The sequence below is a fragment of the Pan troglodytes genome, chromosome 5 (genome assembly GCF_028858775.2).
Source record: "Pan troglodytes isolate AG18354 chromosome 5, NHGRI_mPanTro3-v2.0_pri, whole genome shotgun sequence".
Lineage (NCBI taxonomy): Eukaryota > Metazoa > Chordata > Mammalia > Primates > Hominidae > Pan > Pan troglodytes.
Genome location: NC_072403.2, coordinates 59,658,074 through 59,677,994, shown reverse-complemented (window position 1 = coordinate 59,677,994; position 19,921 = coordinate 59,658,074). Strand labels below are relative to the sequence as shown.

Below are 19,921 nucleotides of genomic sequence, written 5' to 3'. Positions count from 1 at the left end.
GCCTCAACCATCAAATGTAAATACCTTCAAAGAAACAAAGATTTGCAAACACCAATAATGGACAGATATGTGTAGGTGGCATGAGGATAATTCCCAAAGAGGTTCAATGGTGTTTTGAAATTTGAGTAAAACCCACAGAGTGATTAATTTAAGGGCAAAATATGCATTTGTATGTGTAAGCACCTTTTTATCTGCTAATTTTTTTTAAAAAAAGTTTCACTACCATCTAACAACAATTCAGTTAATTCACTGAGTTTAAAAACTAAGAAAATAGAAGATTTTACTAAATAAATCAATACAACAAATATTTGACCTACACATTACTTTAGCCAACTAAATTGAGCTGAATCCTATGAAAGATGAGTTGGAGTTAGAGAAGTAAATGAGCAATGAAGAGAAAAGGGAGTAGAGAAGAAAATGCTGTAAATAAGCAAAAGAGGAAGTACGAATCAAGAAACAAACCATGAGAGCCAAAGGACACTCTGTATAGAGGAAAGGAGCAAGGATGCAAGGGTTTCAGAAGGAGCTAGCAAAATTTCCAACACAATCTGCAGTTCCTTTGAGCCACAGGCTTCAGATAACCATCATTACCTATTAGCTGCTACTGAAAAACTAATTTAGCTACTTACTTAGTTCCTTATCTTTAAAACCGCCAAGCCAGATGAGATGACCAAGAAGGCAAGGTGTTTCAAGACTACAGAATCCAATTCAAAATCACCTCCCCACTTCACCCCCTGCCACAGTCCTAGGACCTGTCGAGGTGTCCAAAGATCAGAGGGTGCAAACAGGCAGCCCACGGAGTCAAACCCAACCTGTATACCTGATTCCTACAGCTCACAGTGTATTTTCCAAATTGTTGAATCATTGTCCATTTTTAATTACTGAACACTTAAAAATCAGGAAACTGCACATAAAAACTGATTTCCAGAAAAAAAAAGAAAAAAAAAACCACTGAGCCAGGCAGTAACAGCAGGCCCACCTTCCAGCTGGTAGAGTTGGGCAGGGGCAGCTGTCCTCTGCAGAGGGGGCATGCACTCTCTGGTTTGCACAGGTTTGTCTATAACTAGCCCACCCTATCCTACAATTTGCCCACTTGGCCCTGCCACAGGTATTTGATTTTTTGGTCCCTCATGGAGCTGATCCACCCAGCAAGCAAGCATAGCAACTCCTGGGCTTCCTTAAGGGCAATGACCACCACACGCCTCCAATCCACACAGTCCACTCCTGAGTCACACCCCATAATATGGCCTCACTCACAGCTGCTTCCTCTTATGAATCTTCAACTCCAGTATCCTGGATCTGGCCATGACCTCTCCCATGGCCACAATCCACTATGCTGCTGTTCCATTTTTCTCTCTGCCCACCCATTCCTTCTGGAACTCCCTTCTCTCTCTCTGTACAGCATCCCAAGTACCTTTTCATCAGCATCCTCAGTGGCCCCATCCCACCCTCTCATCCAGCCACTCCCTATTCCATAGGTAGAACCAGCACCCACAATCCACCTTTCTCTATTCTAAGCCTGTATAGTTGAGCACTCTAGAGGAAAAAAAAATTGGAAGCCTGGCACCACCAAAACTTCATGCCAACCTCAGCAATGCCCATTAGCTCCCCCTCCCATTCCTTCCTCTCACCACCCCCAAGGCACCCCATGCTCCACCTCCACCTCCCTCACCTAGCACACTGCCCTATCTCATCCTGAACTGAGAAAACTAAAGCCACCAGGTTTGATCTTTTATTTATCCACAAGCATCCTTCCCCTCTTTCTTCAAATTCTGAAGGTGGTACCCAGTCACTCAAACCAATAATTCAACTGTTATCCTTCACTCCCCCAACCACCAAACTCTCGGCTTCAAATCCAGTCAGTCACTAAATTCTGCCCTGGTTTGCTTTCTAAATATTAACCCTATCTCCTCCAGTCTTGTTCCCTTCAAATCCATCCAAAAGCTGCCATTAGGCTGAGCACTCTAAATCAGTGTCTAACAAGACACTCCTCTCCCTACAAAATAGAAGCCAAACTCCTTAACCTGGCATTCAAGGCTGCCCATGATGGGGCCTTATCTCTTGACACCTTCTTCTTAAACCCCATGCTTCCAACAACACTTGGCTCTGGGGTGCCCCTGCCTGTGCATGCAATGCCCTCTACCTCCAGGAAGACTTTGCTATTAGCTTCACAACACAGGCTCACCACGATCTGTTCTGCTCAGGTGTCAAGGCAGGCACTGTGCACTCACTTTTGCATCCCCAGTGCCTAAGGCACACAGCAGGCCATCAATATGCATTCACTGCATGACGATTTCAAAGGTGCCACCCAATCGACAGGGCCTGTCAGATTAGTACCTCGCATGTAAAAGCCTGTGCCTTTGTAGTCTAGCAGACCTGGACTTAACCCCAGCCCAGGCTTCTCCTAGCTGAGTGTCCCCAGGCAAAGTGCTCAGCCTTAGTTTTCCCATCTGTAAAGTGTGACTTAAAAAAAATCCTCACACATAAGGCTGATGTGAGGGCAGGACAAAATCTGTTTAACTGCCTAGCTGTACATCTGGAATACTGTATGCAGCTAATAAAGAGCTGCTATTGGTATTTTAAAAGTTACAACTGAGGTTTTAGTCAACCCTTCCTATCCTGTGTGTGAGCAGCTCAGGCCTTCTCTTTTGAGAGAAAGCTCCCTGCCTTTTGGCCATTTTACTCCTCATTAACACCCCAACTAATAGACAAGTGGGAGAGGAAACGTCCTTCTCTCAACATGACTAATGACATATTATCTTTCTGTGCTACTGTTGACCCTCTGCCAGCAGGACATGCTGACTCAGCCACCATCGTCACCTGCCTCTCAGGTGGATAGCAAACAAATGTGAACATGCCTAGCTGGGGCCAGAGCTGTAGTCTGTAGCCTACAGAGTTCCTCCCAAGACAGACGCCTGTCTCAAACAGAAACTAAAGCTGTGCTCCTGTCATCACTGGGCCCTCAGAATAACTCACTATGCCAAGGCACTAAAACAGAGTGGTTAGACACAATGAGAATGTGGACATATCTGAGGAGTTACGTATCTAAACTACTCCGTACAAAATATATTTTTTAATGAAAAAAATATGCTTTTTGAGCATTTCTGTGATTAACGCACTGAATTTCCCAATGCCTGGGGTAGAAACACATAAGTAAGTCCCTGATGATAAGTTGATAGAAAACAAACAGATACACAGCTAAGTCCTGTCCTGATGAATCTCATTAGAAAAGTAAACCTCAAAGGCTGGGGGAGCAGAGACGTTGACAGATTGGAGACCTGGGAGGGTTTCACAGAGAAGGCAGCACTGATATTGGAGAATAGCATTCTGAGCAGAATGGACAGCACCAAGAAAGGCAAAGAGGCTGGGAGAGCTAGTCCTATCACTGAGTGACAGAAAATTAACAAGTTAGAAACTAAGTGTATTGACCACTTTAATTTTTATTATACCCTATTTATGTATGTTTTTGTTCTCTCAAAATTTCTCACACAAGAAGTGAGAATAAAATCTAGGGAAAATGTCTACGTGTAAAAGCTTTTTTTTCTTGAGACGGAGTCTCGCTCTGTCGCCCAGGCTGGAGTGCAGTGGCCGGATCTCGGCTCACTGCAAGCTCCACCTCCTGGGTTTAAGCCATTCTCCTGCCTCAGCCTCCCGAGTAGCTGGGACTACAGGTGCCCACGACCACGCCCGGCTAATTTTTTGTATTTTTAGTAAAGACACAGTTTCACCATGTTAGCCAAGATGGTCTCTATCTCCTGACCTCATGATCCGCCTGCCTCGGCCTCCCAAAGTGCTGGGATTACAGACGTGAGCCACCGTGCCCGGTCGTAAAAGCTTTTTTAAGAATACTTTGAAACAGAAATCATTCCTGCTAGAGATTTTTCCTGAGCAGATGGTCCTTATGCTTTTGGCAGAAGACATAGGGTTAAACGAGAGACATAACATTCATCTACTACTCCCTGACGGGAAAGAAGGGTGTCTGCAAGAATCAGGCAGGCTCTCACTGTCTGCCTGCCTTCCTTCCTGCCTTCCTTCTTGCAGCAGACACTGCAGAGTGCCCACCCTACACTCGTTCCCAACCTCTTTTTCCAACTATTCTTTGCCTACCTGCTTCCCGCTACAGAGTCAAAATTTAAAATAAAATCAAAAAGCCAGACACTGTCACTGTCAGCCTTGCTGGTGGCCAGGGCTGGCCTGTGACTCTTATCTATCCCTTTCCTCTCTGCTAAGGGTACCACCACAGGACCAAGTCACGGGGAAGTCATACAAGCACCCAGCACTGCCCCTACCTTCAGGCTTCCTGATGTGTGAGATAACTAAATACCTGTTTCATTAAAGGCATTTTAGGTTGAGATTTTTGTTATTTGCAGTGCAGAGTATTCCAGATATATTCCTCTGTCTCTCTAGGGCTGAACCCTCCACTAAGGGGAAACTACCAGTGAATTGAAACCACAGAAGTTACCTGATGCTTCTCTTGGACCAGATTTACCTTGTACCTGTATCTGAAAATTGAAATAAACATTTTAGAATATATAAACTTTTTAAAAACTAAATAAAGTACACAAGTAAATATCTTCTGCTGTATTTACCTTACCAAAACCACCTTTATACAAAATTTCCTTTTAAACAGTAAGTTACCAAAGAGGGATAGTGACTGGGTTGAAGAACAGAGATCTGATTCACTTTGCTCCTGTCCCCATGCAATTTCAGTGAATCACTATAGTTACCAGCGGTGTGGGGCATAAATAACACTGCCCCCTTCCTCCTCCTGCCATTTTGCAATGAAGTTATCAAAAATCAAGGTATGAGAATAAGTGTAATATGTTATTAGATAAGATGGATCTATTGTAAAATGCTTGTTTTCCCTTAACTTTTATTAGCATCCATTTGTAACAGTACTGAAATATGTATAGTTCCAGAAAGCACATTAGAGCCTCTTTATAATACTGACCTTTACAGTCAAGACTAATGATTTCTTCATAATCACTTGATATGCTTTGAGAACAGGAAAAAATAGTATATAACAGCTGAATAATTATGAGCAGACTTATAGTGGGAGTGCTGCTATGAGAAAACAAATGCTCATTGCTGTTCAGAGAGCTTCCTACTGTTTTCCCAGACGGATGTGCTTTGACTTTAAGTATGTATATAAGGATTCAGCTGTTAAGTTATGTCCTGAAAGTAGGAAATCCAGCACCAAAGAATGGGTGTCACCAATCTTTGAAAGATTATGTTTGAATGAGCTCATTAATATTTAGTGACCCCTTTCTTTAAATGATATTTCAGCTCAGTGCTCTTTTTCTTTTCATTTATTTGTTTTTGAAACAGGGTCTCACTCTGTCACTCAGGCTTGAGTGCAGGGGTCATGGATGTCTCTCTGTTCCCCTTCACAGAACAGATGCAACTTATGGCTCATCAGGTGGCTTTTGGTGCAGACAACACTGTCTCCCCATGTCTGACCTTGAAGCAGGAAGGTCCAGTGATAAGGAACACTGGGTCTGGAGCTAGACTGCATCACTTCAAATCACAGCTCTGCTACTCTGCTTAGTAGCTGCACGGCCTTGGCAAGTTATTTACCCTCTCCATGTCCCAGTATCCTCATCTGTAAAATAAACCGGTTTATGTGAAATATAGCTATGGTTGTAAGGATTAAATGGGTTAATCACGGGAAGTGCTTAAAGCAGACTGAGGCACATTGCTCATAAAATGCTGACTATCATTATTATAATTATCAATTACCCAGGTTTCCTCTCCTAAATTCTAGGTCTCATAAAAACTTCTGCCATGACTCAACTCAAGTACTTTGCAGTTCCTATACTGCAGTTCCCTTTTCCAGTCCTCCCTAAATCAATAAATAATTCTGCTACCCCCTCCCCATCAATACAACCAAAAATCTACATCCTGCAGGTATTGTCCACTTTACCCCCAAGCTATCTCACTATTTACTGCTACCACCACAGTCAACGTCACCAGCAGCACTTCACTAGAACCTCTCAATAAAAGCCCCCTCTCCCAGTCTCCCTGCTTCTTCTCTTCCTATCATCTAATTTCTAATCAGCAGGCAGAGTGAACTCTCCAACATAAATCAGGTATCTCATAGGCTTACGATCTGCCACACTTCAACTGATGAAAACCCATCCACTCTCCTTGCCAGGCCCTCCAGGCCCCGCCAATATCCTCACCTGGATTTCCTACTGCCCATGCCAAGGGCTCCAGCTGCACTAGCCTTCTTTCTGCCCATAAACTCACCAAGTTCATCCCCAAGCCTTTGCAGGAAGCTCTGCCATATTTACATGGCTGCCCCACTCCATCGGTGCAAATGTCACTTCCTTAGAGAGGCCTTAAATAGAAATCTCCAATTGCATCACTCTCTACAGTACTTCCTTGTTTTGGGGGGTTTGTTGTTGTTGTTGTTGTTGTTGTTGTTGTCGTTGTTTTTGACACAGAGTTTCACTCTTGTTGCCCAGGCTGGAGTGTAATGGCGTGATCTTGGCTCACTGCAACCTCCATCTCCCGGGTTCAAGCAATTCTTCTGCCTCAGCCTCCCAAGTAGCTGGGATTACAGGCATGCGCCACCACGCCTGGCTAATTTTGTATTTTTAGTAGAGATGGGGTTTCTCCATGTTGGTCAGGCTGGTTTTGAACTCCCAACCTCAGGTGATCTGCCCGCCTCAGCCTCCCAAAGTGCTGGGATTACAGGCGTAAGCCACTGCGCCTGGCTTCTCTGTTTTGTTTTCTTTATAGCTTTTGTAACTACCTGAAATTCATATTTTCTTGTCTGTTTCCCATCCTTACCTAGAATGGAAGCTCCATACGGACAGAGATTTATTTGCCTTTCTAGATAGAACAATGCCTGAAGCACAGCCAGCACTCAACAATAAGTATGTGGAGGGAATGAGGGAAGGAGGAGGGAGGGTCTGTCAGGATCCAGCAGAGACCCATCCCTAGTCCCCATTCCTGAACCAAGATGTCTCTGAAGCCTGACACCAACATCCCATCAGAGAAGCCAGCTATTCAGGAGGAGACTAGAGAGCTGTAGCCTTTGATCCTAACTTACTCCTTGCAAAGCCACCTCAATCTGATACTGACCCATAGATATTTCTAATGGTCAGTCCCCAAACTGTTTCTCAAAATACAATCTCTCAGGTACTAAAATCAACACAAAGGGAAGTTTCAAACAACACCCTCTGAATTGCTTGAGTTCATTTAATAAGGACACAAAAAAGATCCCAGCCAAATTCACCCATTTTGCCTCATTTTGAAAAGCTGGGAAAATGCAACTGACAAAAGAGAAAAACTTCAGTGTTCAAAGGTTGTTGGGGGTGAGGGAGTGAGTGTTTTAACCAAAGAAAATCTGCTGATCTTTTTTCCTTAATTGGTTCTGGGAATCAACAACTGACCACAGGAGGGTAAGTGTTTGGAACAGCTTTTCCTTATTATCAAATCCTTGATTATAATGATTAAGCCTAGATTTGTGGTTCTACTAAACCTCATGAAGCAACCTCACAGAGTATGTGCCCAACTGTAGCACCACTCATCAAAGGTTCACTCTGGGACATCAAGTCATAAAATTAGCATCAGAGAGGGTCAACACACAGAGGGACTTTGCTGACACCACTCAGGTAAGGAAACTGAGGCTCAAGAGAGTATGTGATCCGCCCAAGGTCACAATGCTAGTGTTGGACAGGACCAGGACAAGAACCCAGCACTGACACCCAGGCCAGTGCTGTTTCCACTCCATCATGGTGCCACCCATACACACAAGGACTATAGACTGCCCGGTTCTTCATGGTGTCATGTTCAAGCTCTCCCTCACAGGTCTGGTTCAAAGCCATTACTAAATCCACTCCCCAAAAGGGCTGAAAACTTCCCCAAGATGCCCTTCAAATATGTATTCAAGGTCTGCTCTGCACCAACCACCCTATTAATAAGCAGCAGGAATGCAAAGAAAAGATGTGTAGCTTTAAGAAACTCGCTTTGATGAGGGACAGAGATAATTATAAAAATGCAACGATAAAGTCAGAAGTGTCTCCAGAGACCACAGAGGAGATGGGAGGGCTTCCTGGAGGAATGTTAGCTCCAGAGCTCTGTCCAATTGGATGAGGAGCAGTGAGACAGGCAAAGAAGTGGGAAGAGTACTTCACCACAGGCGGAACTACAAAAAACGAAGACTAAGAAGCATGAAACAATACATCAGCAACTAAGGGCAGCTAACTGGGGCTGAAACACAAGGCTGAGGGAAGGTGAGGTGGTGGGGGTAGGCGGAGCACGGCATGCCGCCAGACTGTATCCTGCAGGTGCAGGGAAGCCACCACAGCAGGCAATCACTGTCACATTTGTGTCTTAGAAAGATCATTCTGACCAAGTATTGAGAAAGGATGTGAAGGAAGCACAAATGAAGAAGTGTGGGCCTCTACCACAAAAGTCAGTATTGATAACAATGATCAGACTGTAGTGGGTACTTTCTATCTCCCAGATACTGTTCTCAGCACTGTCTACAGAGTAACACATGTAACTTTCATACAATTTCATGAGGTAGGGACTATTATTACCTTCTTTTTACAGATGAATAAACTGAAGTACAATGAAAGACTAGTTACCTATCCAAGGTGTCACCATGAAGAGGACAATCTCCTAACAACTATGTATACTTCATCTTCAAGTAAGAGGATCTGGCCTGAATGGAGACTTCAGTAAAAGAGACTGAGGTGGGGGTGCTGATCCATGCAGACATCACAAGTTAATGACCAAGCTTTGTGTTCCCAAACATCCTGCACACCACCCTGCCCTCTCACTCCAGAAAGAGAACCGAGTCAACCCCCAGTAAGAATCTATGCTCCAAACACAGCATATGTCACCTCACAAAAGCTCCCTGTCTGCAATGCCCTCCTCCCTCCCCAGCCTGTCAAAGCCCGGCAGCACTGAAAGCCGGAGTCCTGCTTTCCTACACCTCAAATGCAACAAGCCTCTGACAAGGGCCTATAGCACAGCAACTCTTGGCACGCACATTCATGTGGCAAGTATTAGATGTTAGTCGTCCAAAGATCTGGCACAAATACCTGCTCAACTGACTAAAGCCTACCCGAGGACTTTTCCAGACCTACGGAAAAGAATTGCACTCAAGAATAATGGGCACAGAGATAAAAAGAAGAAAAAAAAAAAAAGACAGCCTCTAGGCCTATTTTTCAAGATCTCACAAGGATCACAGGACTTGTGTGTCAAGAATCGGGAATGTGCAGCCCATGTCTTTATTTTCCTTTAATACATCACTTTACCTCTCTAGACTTTAGCTTTTTAGGTGCAAAACGACAGATTAGATTTGTGTAATCTCTAGGCCTCCATCCAACTCTGACTAAAAAACTGAAAATCTAGCAATATTTTGTAAAGTACATATCCATTGATTCAGCAAATATGCTTCTTGAAATGTATCTTAAAGAAACATTTGCACAGGTATACAAAGTAATAAATACAAGAACTTTTAATCCAGCATGGCTCATCATTGCAAAGAATTAGAAACTATTTAAATATTCAGTAATAGGAAAAGAGTTAAAAAATAAATAACAGTTCTATATCCAATACAATGGAATACTATAGCACTCGCAGTAATGCTATAATACTTCTATATACATCGATATGAAAAATGTCCAAGATATGGTGTTAAGTAAAAAGAACAAGCAGCAAAACAATTTATATAGTGGGAGTTCTATTTTTGTTTTAATAACAACAAATACATGGTGATATAAGAAGAAGAAACAATCCATTAAAATACATCCTAAAATCAAAGGGAATTTTAAATGTCTTCACCACAAATAATAAATATGTGAGGTGATGGGTATTTTAAGTAGACTGATTTGATCATCCCACAATGTATACATGTATCAAAACACTATGTTATACCATATACATGTATACAATTATTTGTCAATTAAAAATAAAATAAAAAATTCTAATAAAATCAAATTGTTAACGGATGATATCATTTCAAGGAAATCAAGTGACTATTCTTTCTTTTTTGTTCTTTGAATTATTTTAAGCATCCAACACACACTACTCTCATAATAAGATAAACACAAGACAACACCATAGCCAAGGTCATTTGCACTAACAACATGAGCCTCAAAGGCATTTATTCAGCATCTTCCAGATCAAGTCAAGCAGTCAGAGCCCACATCACATCCTGAGAGGTTTGCAGCCCCTTTCTGGCCCTCACAACTGCTCATTTGACTCAGGCGCCTAGTTCTCACAAGCCAGTGGACAGCCCTCCAGATTATCTCTTCCCAAGAAGTGGGGGTGGACTGCGGAAAGAAAGGTGACTATGGTGGCCAGATGGACAGAGTCCTCTCCATTCAGCCACACAATCAAGGAGTCAGTCTGGAACATGCTGTAATTAGGTGTAACACCACCTTCCACTCACCACATGGCAAATCCATTCCTTGGGGTTTTTAGAAACAAAAACACCAAATTTCTTCCAACTGAGTCAACTTCCCTGAAATCTAAACATTATAGTCTAGATCAAAATAATGAGGAGGGAAAAATTTTAAATATTACATCTTATTTTAGGAGTCCAAGGTATTTTACACTACACACACACACACACACACACACACACACACACACACTCTATTAGATCTTCTAAAATACCACATGCAATAGTAAATTACCATTCCATTCCTGTCCACTAAATCATACCCAAGAGAAAGTTAATGGACATCCAGAAGTTTCTCCTATGCATTTAGGAAGATCTGGCCCATGGTCTCATCACCCCTCAGAACTATCTTATGAAGCAGAGGGCAAACATTTCTAGCCCTGCATCCTGGGTAGAGTCCTAAAATAGGTGAACTTGCCCTAGACTTCAGTGAGCACAGTGAGAAGCCTGCAGCACTCACTGGATCCTCACCCAAAAAGAACACGACATCTCATTCCACGGCACAGCAAGACCATGTCTGGGATCTGTCATCATCGCAAAGAAATGTTTACACTGCTATTTCTGATACTCTTGTGTAAATCTCAAGAGTGGCTTACCCCTAAAATCCCAAGTCTGTGGTAAAGGGTCCGTTTTAAGGAAATCTCAAGTACCTGTTTGTTACAGTACAGAAGATGCAAAATTCTGGCAACGGGGGAAATTCACTGGAAGCCTGTGAGGTGGAGTCAAAGTGCTCCTTTTCCACTGGGAGCCCTAGGAAAAGGGAACTGGGGGTTGTGGAAGCAGGCTCATTTTGCTGTTTTACCATACTAAAAGCATGACTCTATCTTTGTCAACTGTCACAAAGTTTCATTAAGCAAATGGTTTGTTTTTCTCAAGGACTTGAGCTACTTTTTAAAAAGATATACAAGCAATGAGTTTCAAGTTACTCTAGAATAATAAATATTCTCCAAGTATTTGTCTTTGAAAGCATCCTCTACTCCAGCACCTGTACTCCAGCACAGGATGATGAAACTAAAATTCATAGTATAGAACAAACATAAATATACATTCATATTACTCAGAAAACTAGAACCCACAGGGTTACCAGGGTCACTGCTGGTACATTTTTATAAATTTAATGATCACATTCATCTAAATAAAACCAAAAATAAGCAAACTTTTCCTACCCATAACACATCTGGCTGTCCATCTTTCTTCCAAGCCAATGCCTACTACAAAACTTGCCAGGTTTTGGTGAGCATCTTACAAGGGCACCCCACAATCAAGGAAAATATGTCCACAGAAGGGAGGACAACGCTTTGTATTTGGCGTCCCACAAATTTATGAAGCACTTTGGATGGGTCAGCACAACACAAGGCGGCATAGTAGAAAGAGCAGCAGATGGGAAGGGAGAGGCTCCCAGCGGTAAAAACTTTAATGACACCATCTCCCAGAGCATCCCACAGGTACTCTACCTTTTCCTCTGGCCTAAACCACTGCAACGAGCCCCTGCCTGGTCTCCCGGACTCTATTCTCTCCTCCGCCCCAGAATGATCTTTCTAGAAACAAAGATCTTTCCATACTTCACCTCTGCATAGACACCTTCCCTGAGGCTCCTCTGCCTACAGGGTAGAGTTCATCTCCTTAGCTGTCATGGCATTCTGCAGAGGCTCTTCACATCGCCATGCCTCCTTGCTCCCAGGCGGGCAGTACAGCATACCAGTAAATGCACACATGTTGCAGGAGTTTCTTGCTTGCTCCAGAACTAACCGTGAACAAGGCTTTTAAGCTTTTTAAGTAAGTTTTTTATGACTCAGTTTCTGCATTTGCCAAGCTGAAATCATAATGGCTACAGTGGGCTGTTATTCCATTTTAGAGAAATTATTTATGTAGAGCACTTAATACAATGCTTAAAACTCAGTTAAACCTCAATAAGCAGTGACAATTATAATTATTATTAATACATCACAGAAACTCACTAAATGTTTCTTAATTGAAGAGACTCTAATCTCCACTAACCCATTATAATTATTATTAATATGTCACAGATACTCACTAAATGTTTCTTAACCAGAGACTCTAATCTCCACTAACCCCAGACAAATGACAACTTCTCTAGGTCTCAGTTTTCTCACTTTTAAGTATGAGAGGTGAGGAGAGGTATGGGGTGAGGGGTGGGGGACTAACACAGGAAACAATTAAATGCTAAATTGTGTGATAGTAACAGGGTATCTGAGAAATGACAACTGTTTCCCCAGCTTGAGAAATGTATAGATCAGCACTATAAAGGGGAAATATTCCTTTGGATCCCCTTTCCCCTAAGCATTGACTTAAATTACATTTATTATAATGTTATTGAAGTATGTCCAAACATAAAACTAGGTTATGTCTTCTCTATGCTTTAGCTCTTATAAAACTATAAGGTAAACACTTTTTAAATCTGGTAAAAACACATAAAAGAAAGCTCAACATTAATTTAACATGACAGACAACAATGATGCAATTTTGCAGACACTGTATGGCTGCTTGCAATGTTTTAAATACAGCAGTAGCATGGAGGAGGTAGCCTGCATTCACATTCTGCTTGCTGACACCAATGTGCACTGTGACCCCTTCAGCTACCCAACACTTTCGTCTAACAAATTGCCATGAAACCTTTGTTCATACAACTTCCAGCCATCTTCTGACACCAACAAATCATTTCTGTAATAAGTTCACATCTGTTCCTCCCCCACTAGCTAGAGACAATTAAAGGAATGCTCAAACACAGTCAATAAAGTCTTCTGGCACTGCTCATTTATAAGGTCATCAAGATGTCACAGAATCTGTGATTTTTTAAAAAAATGTATTATTGGCCAAGCACAGTGGCTCACGCCTGTAATCCCAGCACTTTGGGAGGCTGAGGCGGGCAGATCACTTGAGGTCAGGAGTTTGAGACCAGCCTGGCCAACATAGTGAAACCCCGTCTCTACTAAAAATACAAAAATAAGCCGGGCGTGGTGGCACACGCCTGTAATCCCAGCTACTCAGGGGGCTGAGACAGGAGAATCGCTTGAACCCAGGAGGTAGAGGTTGCAGTGAGCCAAGACTGCATCACTACACTCCAGACTGGGCGACAGAGTGAGATTCCGTCTAAAAAAAAAAAAAAAGTATTATTGAAAAGAATATTAAAAATGTAATTCTGGCTTTAAAAAATAACTCCCAGGAAAATGTCTTCAAACTCCAGTTTAAGAAACATTATTTTGGCCAGGCATGGTGACTCATGCCTGTAATCCCAGAACTTTAGGAGACGGAGGCGGGCAGATCACTTGAGGTCAGGAGTTCAAGACCAGCCTGCCCAACATGGTGAAACCCCGTCTCTACTAAAAACACAAAAATTAGCTGGGCGGGGTGGTGTGCGCCTGTAATCCCAGCTTACTCGAGAGGCTGAGGCAGGAGAATCACTTGAACCAGGAGACGGAGGTTGCAGTGAGCTGAGATCGCGCCACTGCACTCAAGCCTGGGTGACAGAGAGACTTTGTCTCAAAAAAAAAAAAAAAAAAAAGAAACATTATTTTAAAATAAACAGATCTTGCCACAGTATCCAGAAAGATGTCAGACATCTGAGAGCTAACTCTGTGCTGACAGTTTTAGTGCTTACACGTAGTCTTTAATAACTCTATAACCCTATAAAGTAGGTAACACCCAAGGAAACAGAGGCTTGAACAGAATCTCCAAGTGTTGGGGCAGCATTTTGAACTATCTGAATCCAGTACCTCTGCTCTCTGCCCTTTCAAGACCAGCCCTAAAGAGCCTCAGCAGAAGACAACCAGCAACGGACAACATAAATCCAGATGAAGCCAACCAGATGGGAGTGAGGGACTGAGAGAGAATAGGTGGCATTGTGAAAACAGAAATGGCAGGACTTGGCAACAAAATGGAGAGAAGAAGGAAGGATCAGAGGTAAGTCCTTGGACCTTTGAGATGGAAAGAATAGCTGCCCTGCCCCCTAGAAACAGAACTTCTGGGAAAAGCAGTCAGTTTGCAATATGAAACCTAAATTAAAACATGGTTGGTTTAAGGCAAAAGGGACTTACCACAAGTGGAGATGGATATTCCCTTAACAGATCACAGCTGGATATATTAAACTTTAAGTCATGTTCATAGAAAATATGTTTACGATGCATGAAGATTCTTTCAAAGATAAGGCAATCAAAGGTGTCCAGCACAGAAGAGATGGAAAACAAAAACTGGCAAGACAAGGACACCGGATTCTGAAAGAAGACTTTGTGTCAACAATAGCTTCACTAGATTGGTGTACAAAAGTCTGACCATAGGAAGGGGAATTATGACGGCTAAGAAACAGGGCCCACCTACCCATGTTAGGACTCATTGACACATCTTTGTGCCCACTATGTACTAAATACTGTCCTAGGTCCAGCCGTGAAGACCTCTGCACTCATGGAGCTTATGTTTTAGTTAGGGAGAGAGACAAAGAACAAGAAAGCAAATATATGGTCTGGAGTTAGGTAATGATATGTGCTCTAAAGGACAGGAAAAAATAAAGCAGAATATGAGAAAGAATGATGTAGGGGGCAGGCATTTGAGATAATGCCATCTGGCAATCAACAAAAATCAACTGAACTCTTAAGAGGAGGTGGCAAGGTGAAATTCAAATTTTTAAAGCTATGAAGCCTTTAGTATATTCATTTAAAATATGTGCTGCCTACTACTACATGAAGCGCTATATTGGTGCTGGAGATTACAGGAAAACACACGCATTTGAAGGTATCTGAGAACTGGTGCACACTGAGGAGAAAACCAATGGCATGTGAAAGGCTGAGGAAGTACAGAGGGGAAGCCAAGGTTCCTGCAGGGCAAGTAGGACAAAACAGTGTCACCCTATGAATGACCTTTTCTTCTGAAGTTGCTTCCAACTTGAATATTCTGACTATATTAGAAAAGAATAGATGCTGGAGCAGTGATATGCTTAAGGCAAGAGAAAGAAGCAGAGGGAGGAAGATGTTTATAAGATTCGGCAACATTCATTCAACAGATAAATAACTGTTTATTGAGCAAGACCTATTGGGTGTCACAAGGATGAGATTCTGTGCTGAACAAAGGTAAGGCCGGGCATAGTGGCTCACGCCTGTAATCCCAGCACTTTGGGAGGCTAAGGTGGGTGGGTCATGAGGTCAGGAGATCGAGACCATCCTGGCTAACATGGTGAAACCCTGTCTCTACTAAAAATACTAAAAAATTAGCCGGGTGTGGTGGTGGGCACCTGTAGTCCCAGCTATTCGGGAGGCTGAGGCAGGAGAATGGTGTGAACCCAGAAGGAGGAGCTTGCAGTGAGTGGAGATCATGCCACTGCACTCCAGCCTAGGCAACAAGAGCAAGACTCCGTCTCAAAAAATAAATAAATAAAAAATAAACAAAGGTAAGCAAAAACACACAGACATCTCAAGAAGGTTACAGTGAGACTGCCTTTGTTAGCACAGAGCCAAAAAGGATCAAACTGCGGGTATGGGGGAGAAGTAGGTGGATGCAAAAAGGATGGTGAGGCTATCACCCAACTGCAACCAAACTAAAGATGAGGGGTCTGATGCAAAAGGTTAAAAGATTAGGGAAGTAACCATCAAGTCCATAGCTTAGGAGTAGTTTAACTGTGGTGTCCTTTCCATCCCACACTAACTACATCTGGATTAAAATCATCTGCTTCCTCCCAAAGATGTGAATCATGCCTCCTTTAATCTCTATATTCCCAATAACTTGCAAATAATGGAGTCTCAATAAATGCTTGGCTAAGGCTAAGTTATAATGACATGAGTAAAACAGGAGAGACTAAATAAAGATTTAATGGGTGTGAGAAGCAGGATAGAAGATTCCTGCTAGGTGTCCAAAGCAATTGTATTTGGCTGACATCTGAATGAACAAGACCCACCAGCAATGGCATCTAACTCACTGGATAGCCCTGAGAAAGTCACCTCAATTCTGAATCTGAATTTGTAAAAGGAAGATATTGGCGCAAACCAGAAGTTGCAGGCCTTTCAGTGGAAAGAAGGTGGCTGTTATTACACTGAAGCCTGGAGAGAGTGCATCTTTGCTGCCCTGGTAAGGGGTACCGGCTTCCCCTTAAGCTGTGCTTCCAAACAAATTATAGAGAGGAGAACATACAGCTGGTATGGCCACCAAAATAAGGACCTTTGAGGCTTGTGAACAAAAGAGATGTGTTTGTGTGTGGCAGGTAAGGAGACAGGGGTTTGGAGCAGGAGCAGCAGAGACCAGTGGTAATAAGTTATACAGATCTCAGAGGTGAGACAACAGATAGCCCAAGGAAAGAATGGAAGGGATGGAACAGATATCTATGTTTGCAAGGTGGTTCTCATGTCTGGCATGTACACACCCAGGCACCAAGACACACAATAAGTCAGGGAGAAGTAGATTTTACACAACCTAAAAACTTTAATACTAATTTAACAGCTGTTAGAGCAATAATAATCCATTAGCAAGATCACCTGTAACCTTTGAAAAGCTTGTTTATTTACCGTATTTACAGAGTACCATCAGACTATATTTTGAGATTCTGACAAGTTTCCATTTAGGATCACAGAAAGACCTGACATTTCGGCTTGGCATGGGAAATTATGTAATTTCCCATGCCAAGCTGAACTCCCCAACATTACAGGAAAACCCACAAACCCTGCAGAAGGGAGTGAAAAGCCAATCCAGTCAAAGGAAATCTTCCAGTTCTACAAAAGAAAACAAACAAACAAATACCACAAAGGGCAATGAGTCATTTCTAGTGAATAACTTTTCACTCCATCTTCAATAATGTCATCCTGAAGCCCCTGAAAACTATTAAATTACATATTCTATATTCCTGGTGATATCACTGCCTAAAATTACACAACTTAAAGCAGTGAGGGAGCTGACGACTGGTAAGAAATCTTCAAGGACGTGAAAGGCCAGAAAAAAATCATGTGTTTGAAAATGCCTGCAAAATAATAAACGCCTGAGGGAACTTGATGGCTTTGCTGCTTCTAAGCTAAATAAAGCCTGGGGGGCTTTGCAAAGGTCCTAGTGAGGATAATCTCTATGATTACACAGAGCAAACATCCAATCAATTCCACATGAACCCAGGAAAGTTAATCCAAGAAGAACACCACCACTTAAAATATTGAGAAAAACACACAGTTCTGATTGTTTAAATGCTCCATCAGCGCTGGAGAACGTATCAGGTCATTCTAACAAGTCAGAACACTTGACTAGTGTTTCTGTGACAAAGATTTGGCTTGTGTTAACTAAAGGGCAACAAGAAGTTTGCGTTCCAAAGCTCAGGCCTTAAATAGGTCCAATCCCCGACTCCCAGCAGTCTCCCTACTTCCTGCACACCTTTGGATTATTGCACAGTGACTTCCTGCACACACCTGGGTTTGAGACACCTTCCCCCTAAGGGGTTACTCTAGCTAAGTTCCCGAGGCAAGCTTGAAAGAAGTTCGCTGTACCCCTACTCTCGGTCAAAGCACCATCAGCACATGTCGCTTGACAAGTTCGGCGGCAATGGAGTGATCAATTTACATAAACAACTCTGAAGAGATAACGCATCACTGCAAGGAGAGAAAGTCAGCAGGACGACTGTGCCCGCTCCGGGAAAGGCGGCTGCAAGGCTGGCCCGCGGGCAGAGCCTCTGCTGACGTTCACCGCAGCTCCCACCACGCAACAGGTCCACGTAGGCAGGGCCCGGGCGGCCGGCATCTGGGCACCTGCCCCTAGCGCTCCAGGCCCAGCTCTCCCCTGCGCCCATCCCGCGTCCACCCCCGCAGCCACCGCAGGCCAGCCGGCCAAGCCCACCCGCGATAAAGCACGGAGCACATTCCTCATTCCTCCCAAGACGCCGAGATAGTGCGGCCCGCTTGAGCGCTGCCCAGGTCACAAGGTCCTCCGGGACATGCCTTGACTAAAGGAGAGGCGCGCCCGGCCCTTGGTGGGGGAACGACCCCGGGAAGTGGAGGGGGGCAGGATGCGGTGCTCTGTAGCTTCCAGATGGAAACAGCCCGAATCACCCGGCTTCTCATCTGACCCGGCACAAGTGCCAGGTGTCAGTACCTAGCATGGATCTAAGTTACTTAACAGTCCAGAACGTTTCTCCAATAGCACGAGCCCCAGTGACTACGCGCAAAATATCCGGTCACTTTGAATAAAATGAAAAGGAACTTTTACTGGGAAAGGATGGAAGTAAAGAGACAGGGGGAGAAAGAAGCAGGTGAATGCATAAAAGAGGGAAGGTTCCTTCACGCCGGACCCGGAGGTGGAAGAGGGGACGAGAGAGGATGGGAGCGGAAGGGACAGCAGACGAGCGGGCAGAGCGCTCAGGTGAGGCCGGACCCTTACCTCGGGCAGCTCGCGGAGCTGGTTGGCGTCCAGCAGCAGCTCCTCCAGGCTCCGGGCATAGCGGTAGATCTCCTCGGGGACGTAGACCAGCGAGCAGTGGCGCTTGTCGATGCTCTCCACATGACGGTTGCACCGCCACAGGGGGATGCAGTGGAACATCGCCGCCCCCGCCGCCGCCTAGCCGGGTCCCGAGCGGCGGAGACCCGGGCTCCGAGCCCGTTCTTCCCGGCGGCTCCGCTCAGCCCGCTGCCCTCTCCGCGCTCGTTGTTGGCTCTTGGGTTAGCTCGCTTCTCGCGCCGGGCTTCGCGGTCGGAAGTGCTTCAAGGAACCTGGAGCGGGAGCCCCTGCCCCGTCCCTGTACCCCCGCCCGCCAGCCGGTGCCTCCACTCCCACCCGCCAGTCGCCGTCGCCGCCCCCGCCGCCGCGCGGAGCTTCCTACTCGCAGCCGCCGCGCGGACTGAGCATGCGCGCCAGTGGGTGAGCGCCGAGGGCGTTTCCCGGCCCGAGGGATGCTCCGCTCCGGGTTTTCCCGGCGACCTGCATCCAGAGAGGGTCGACTGACCTGTGGGCCGGCTGCTGGCGATCTGCTTACTCCGGCAAGGACGGGGGCGCATCGGGCCGTTTGAGGAAGGCAGACTGTGAAAGAACTTGGGGCAAAGATGAGGCGGAGTAGAGGCGGCCTGAGCAGAGCAGAACAACTTTGATATTTAGTTTTATTTAACTCGCACTCCTCTCCTTGCTCCCCTTCCCCAAAACAACTTTCTCTTCCGGGGTCAGACAGGACCGCCCCGAAGCGTACCTTGCGCGCCGGGGGCGCCAGGCGCTACGGGATTCGGTGTAGTTTTGAGGTGTTTGCACTACCCTCGCTGCTGCTTTGGTGGCTGCCCGTGTGCCCGCTGCTCACGGCTGCCCCAGAAGTGTGAGCTGGCCGCGCCCGGCCCCTGTCCTGCCCTCTGGTCCTCGGGCACCGCCTGCAGGCTTTGTAACTTGGGAGCACATCTCTGGTGATCATGGTTTATGCAGTGAGTGACAGTAAATCCTCCTCCCTGTACCAGCAAAGGCATAGGAGTCTGAGAGTCTGCGAGATTCTCATAGATGTGGTTGCACCTGGCAAGGAGCCCAACTGCAGAAATAAGCAGGCAA

The 19,921-nt window shown here is 44.6% G+C and overlaps 1 protein-coding gene across 1 annotated transcript in view; it reads right to left on the bottom strand.

The window, feature by feature from the left end:
- Positions 1-19,349, bottom strand: part of LRRC1 (leucine rich repeat containing 1) — a 130,310-nt gene extending 110,961 nt beyond the window's left edge. The window contains exon 1 of the mRNA XM_001156152.6: positions 18,779-19,349. Within this exon, the coding sequence (XP_001156152.1) occupies positions 18,779-18,937 (159 nt within the window). The 5' untranslated portion in view covers positions 18,938-19,349. The remainder of the gene's footprint in view (positions 1-18,778) is intronic.
- Between the last annotated feature and the right edge of the window lie 572 nt (positions 19,350-19,921).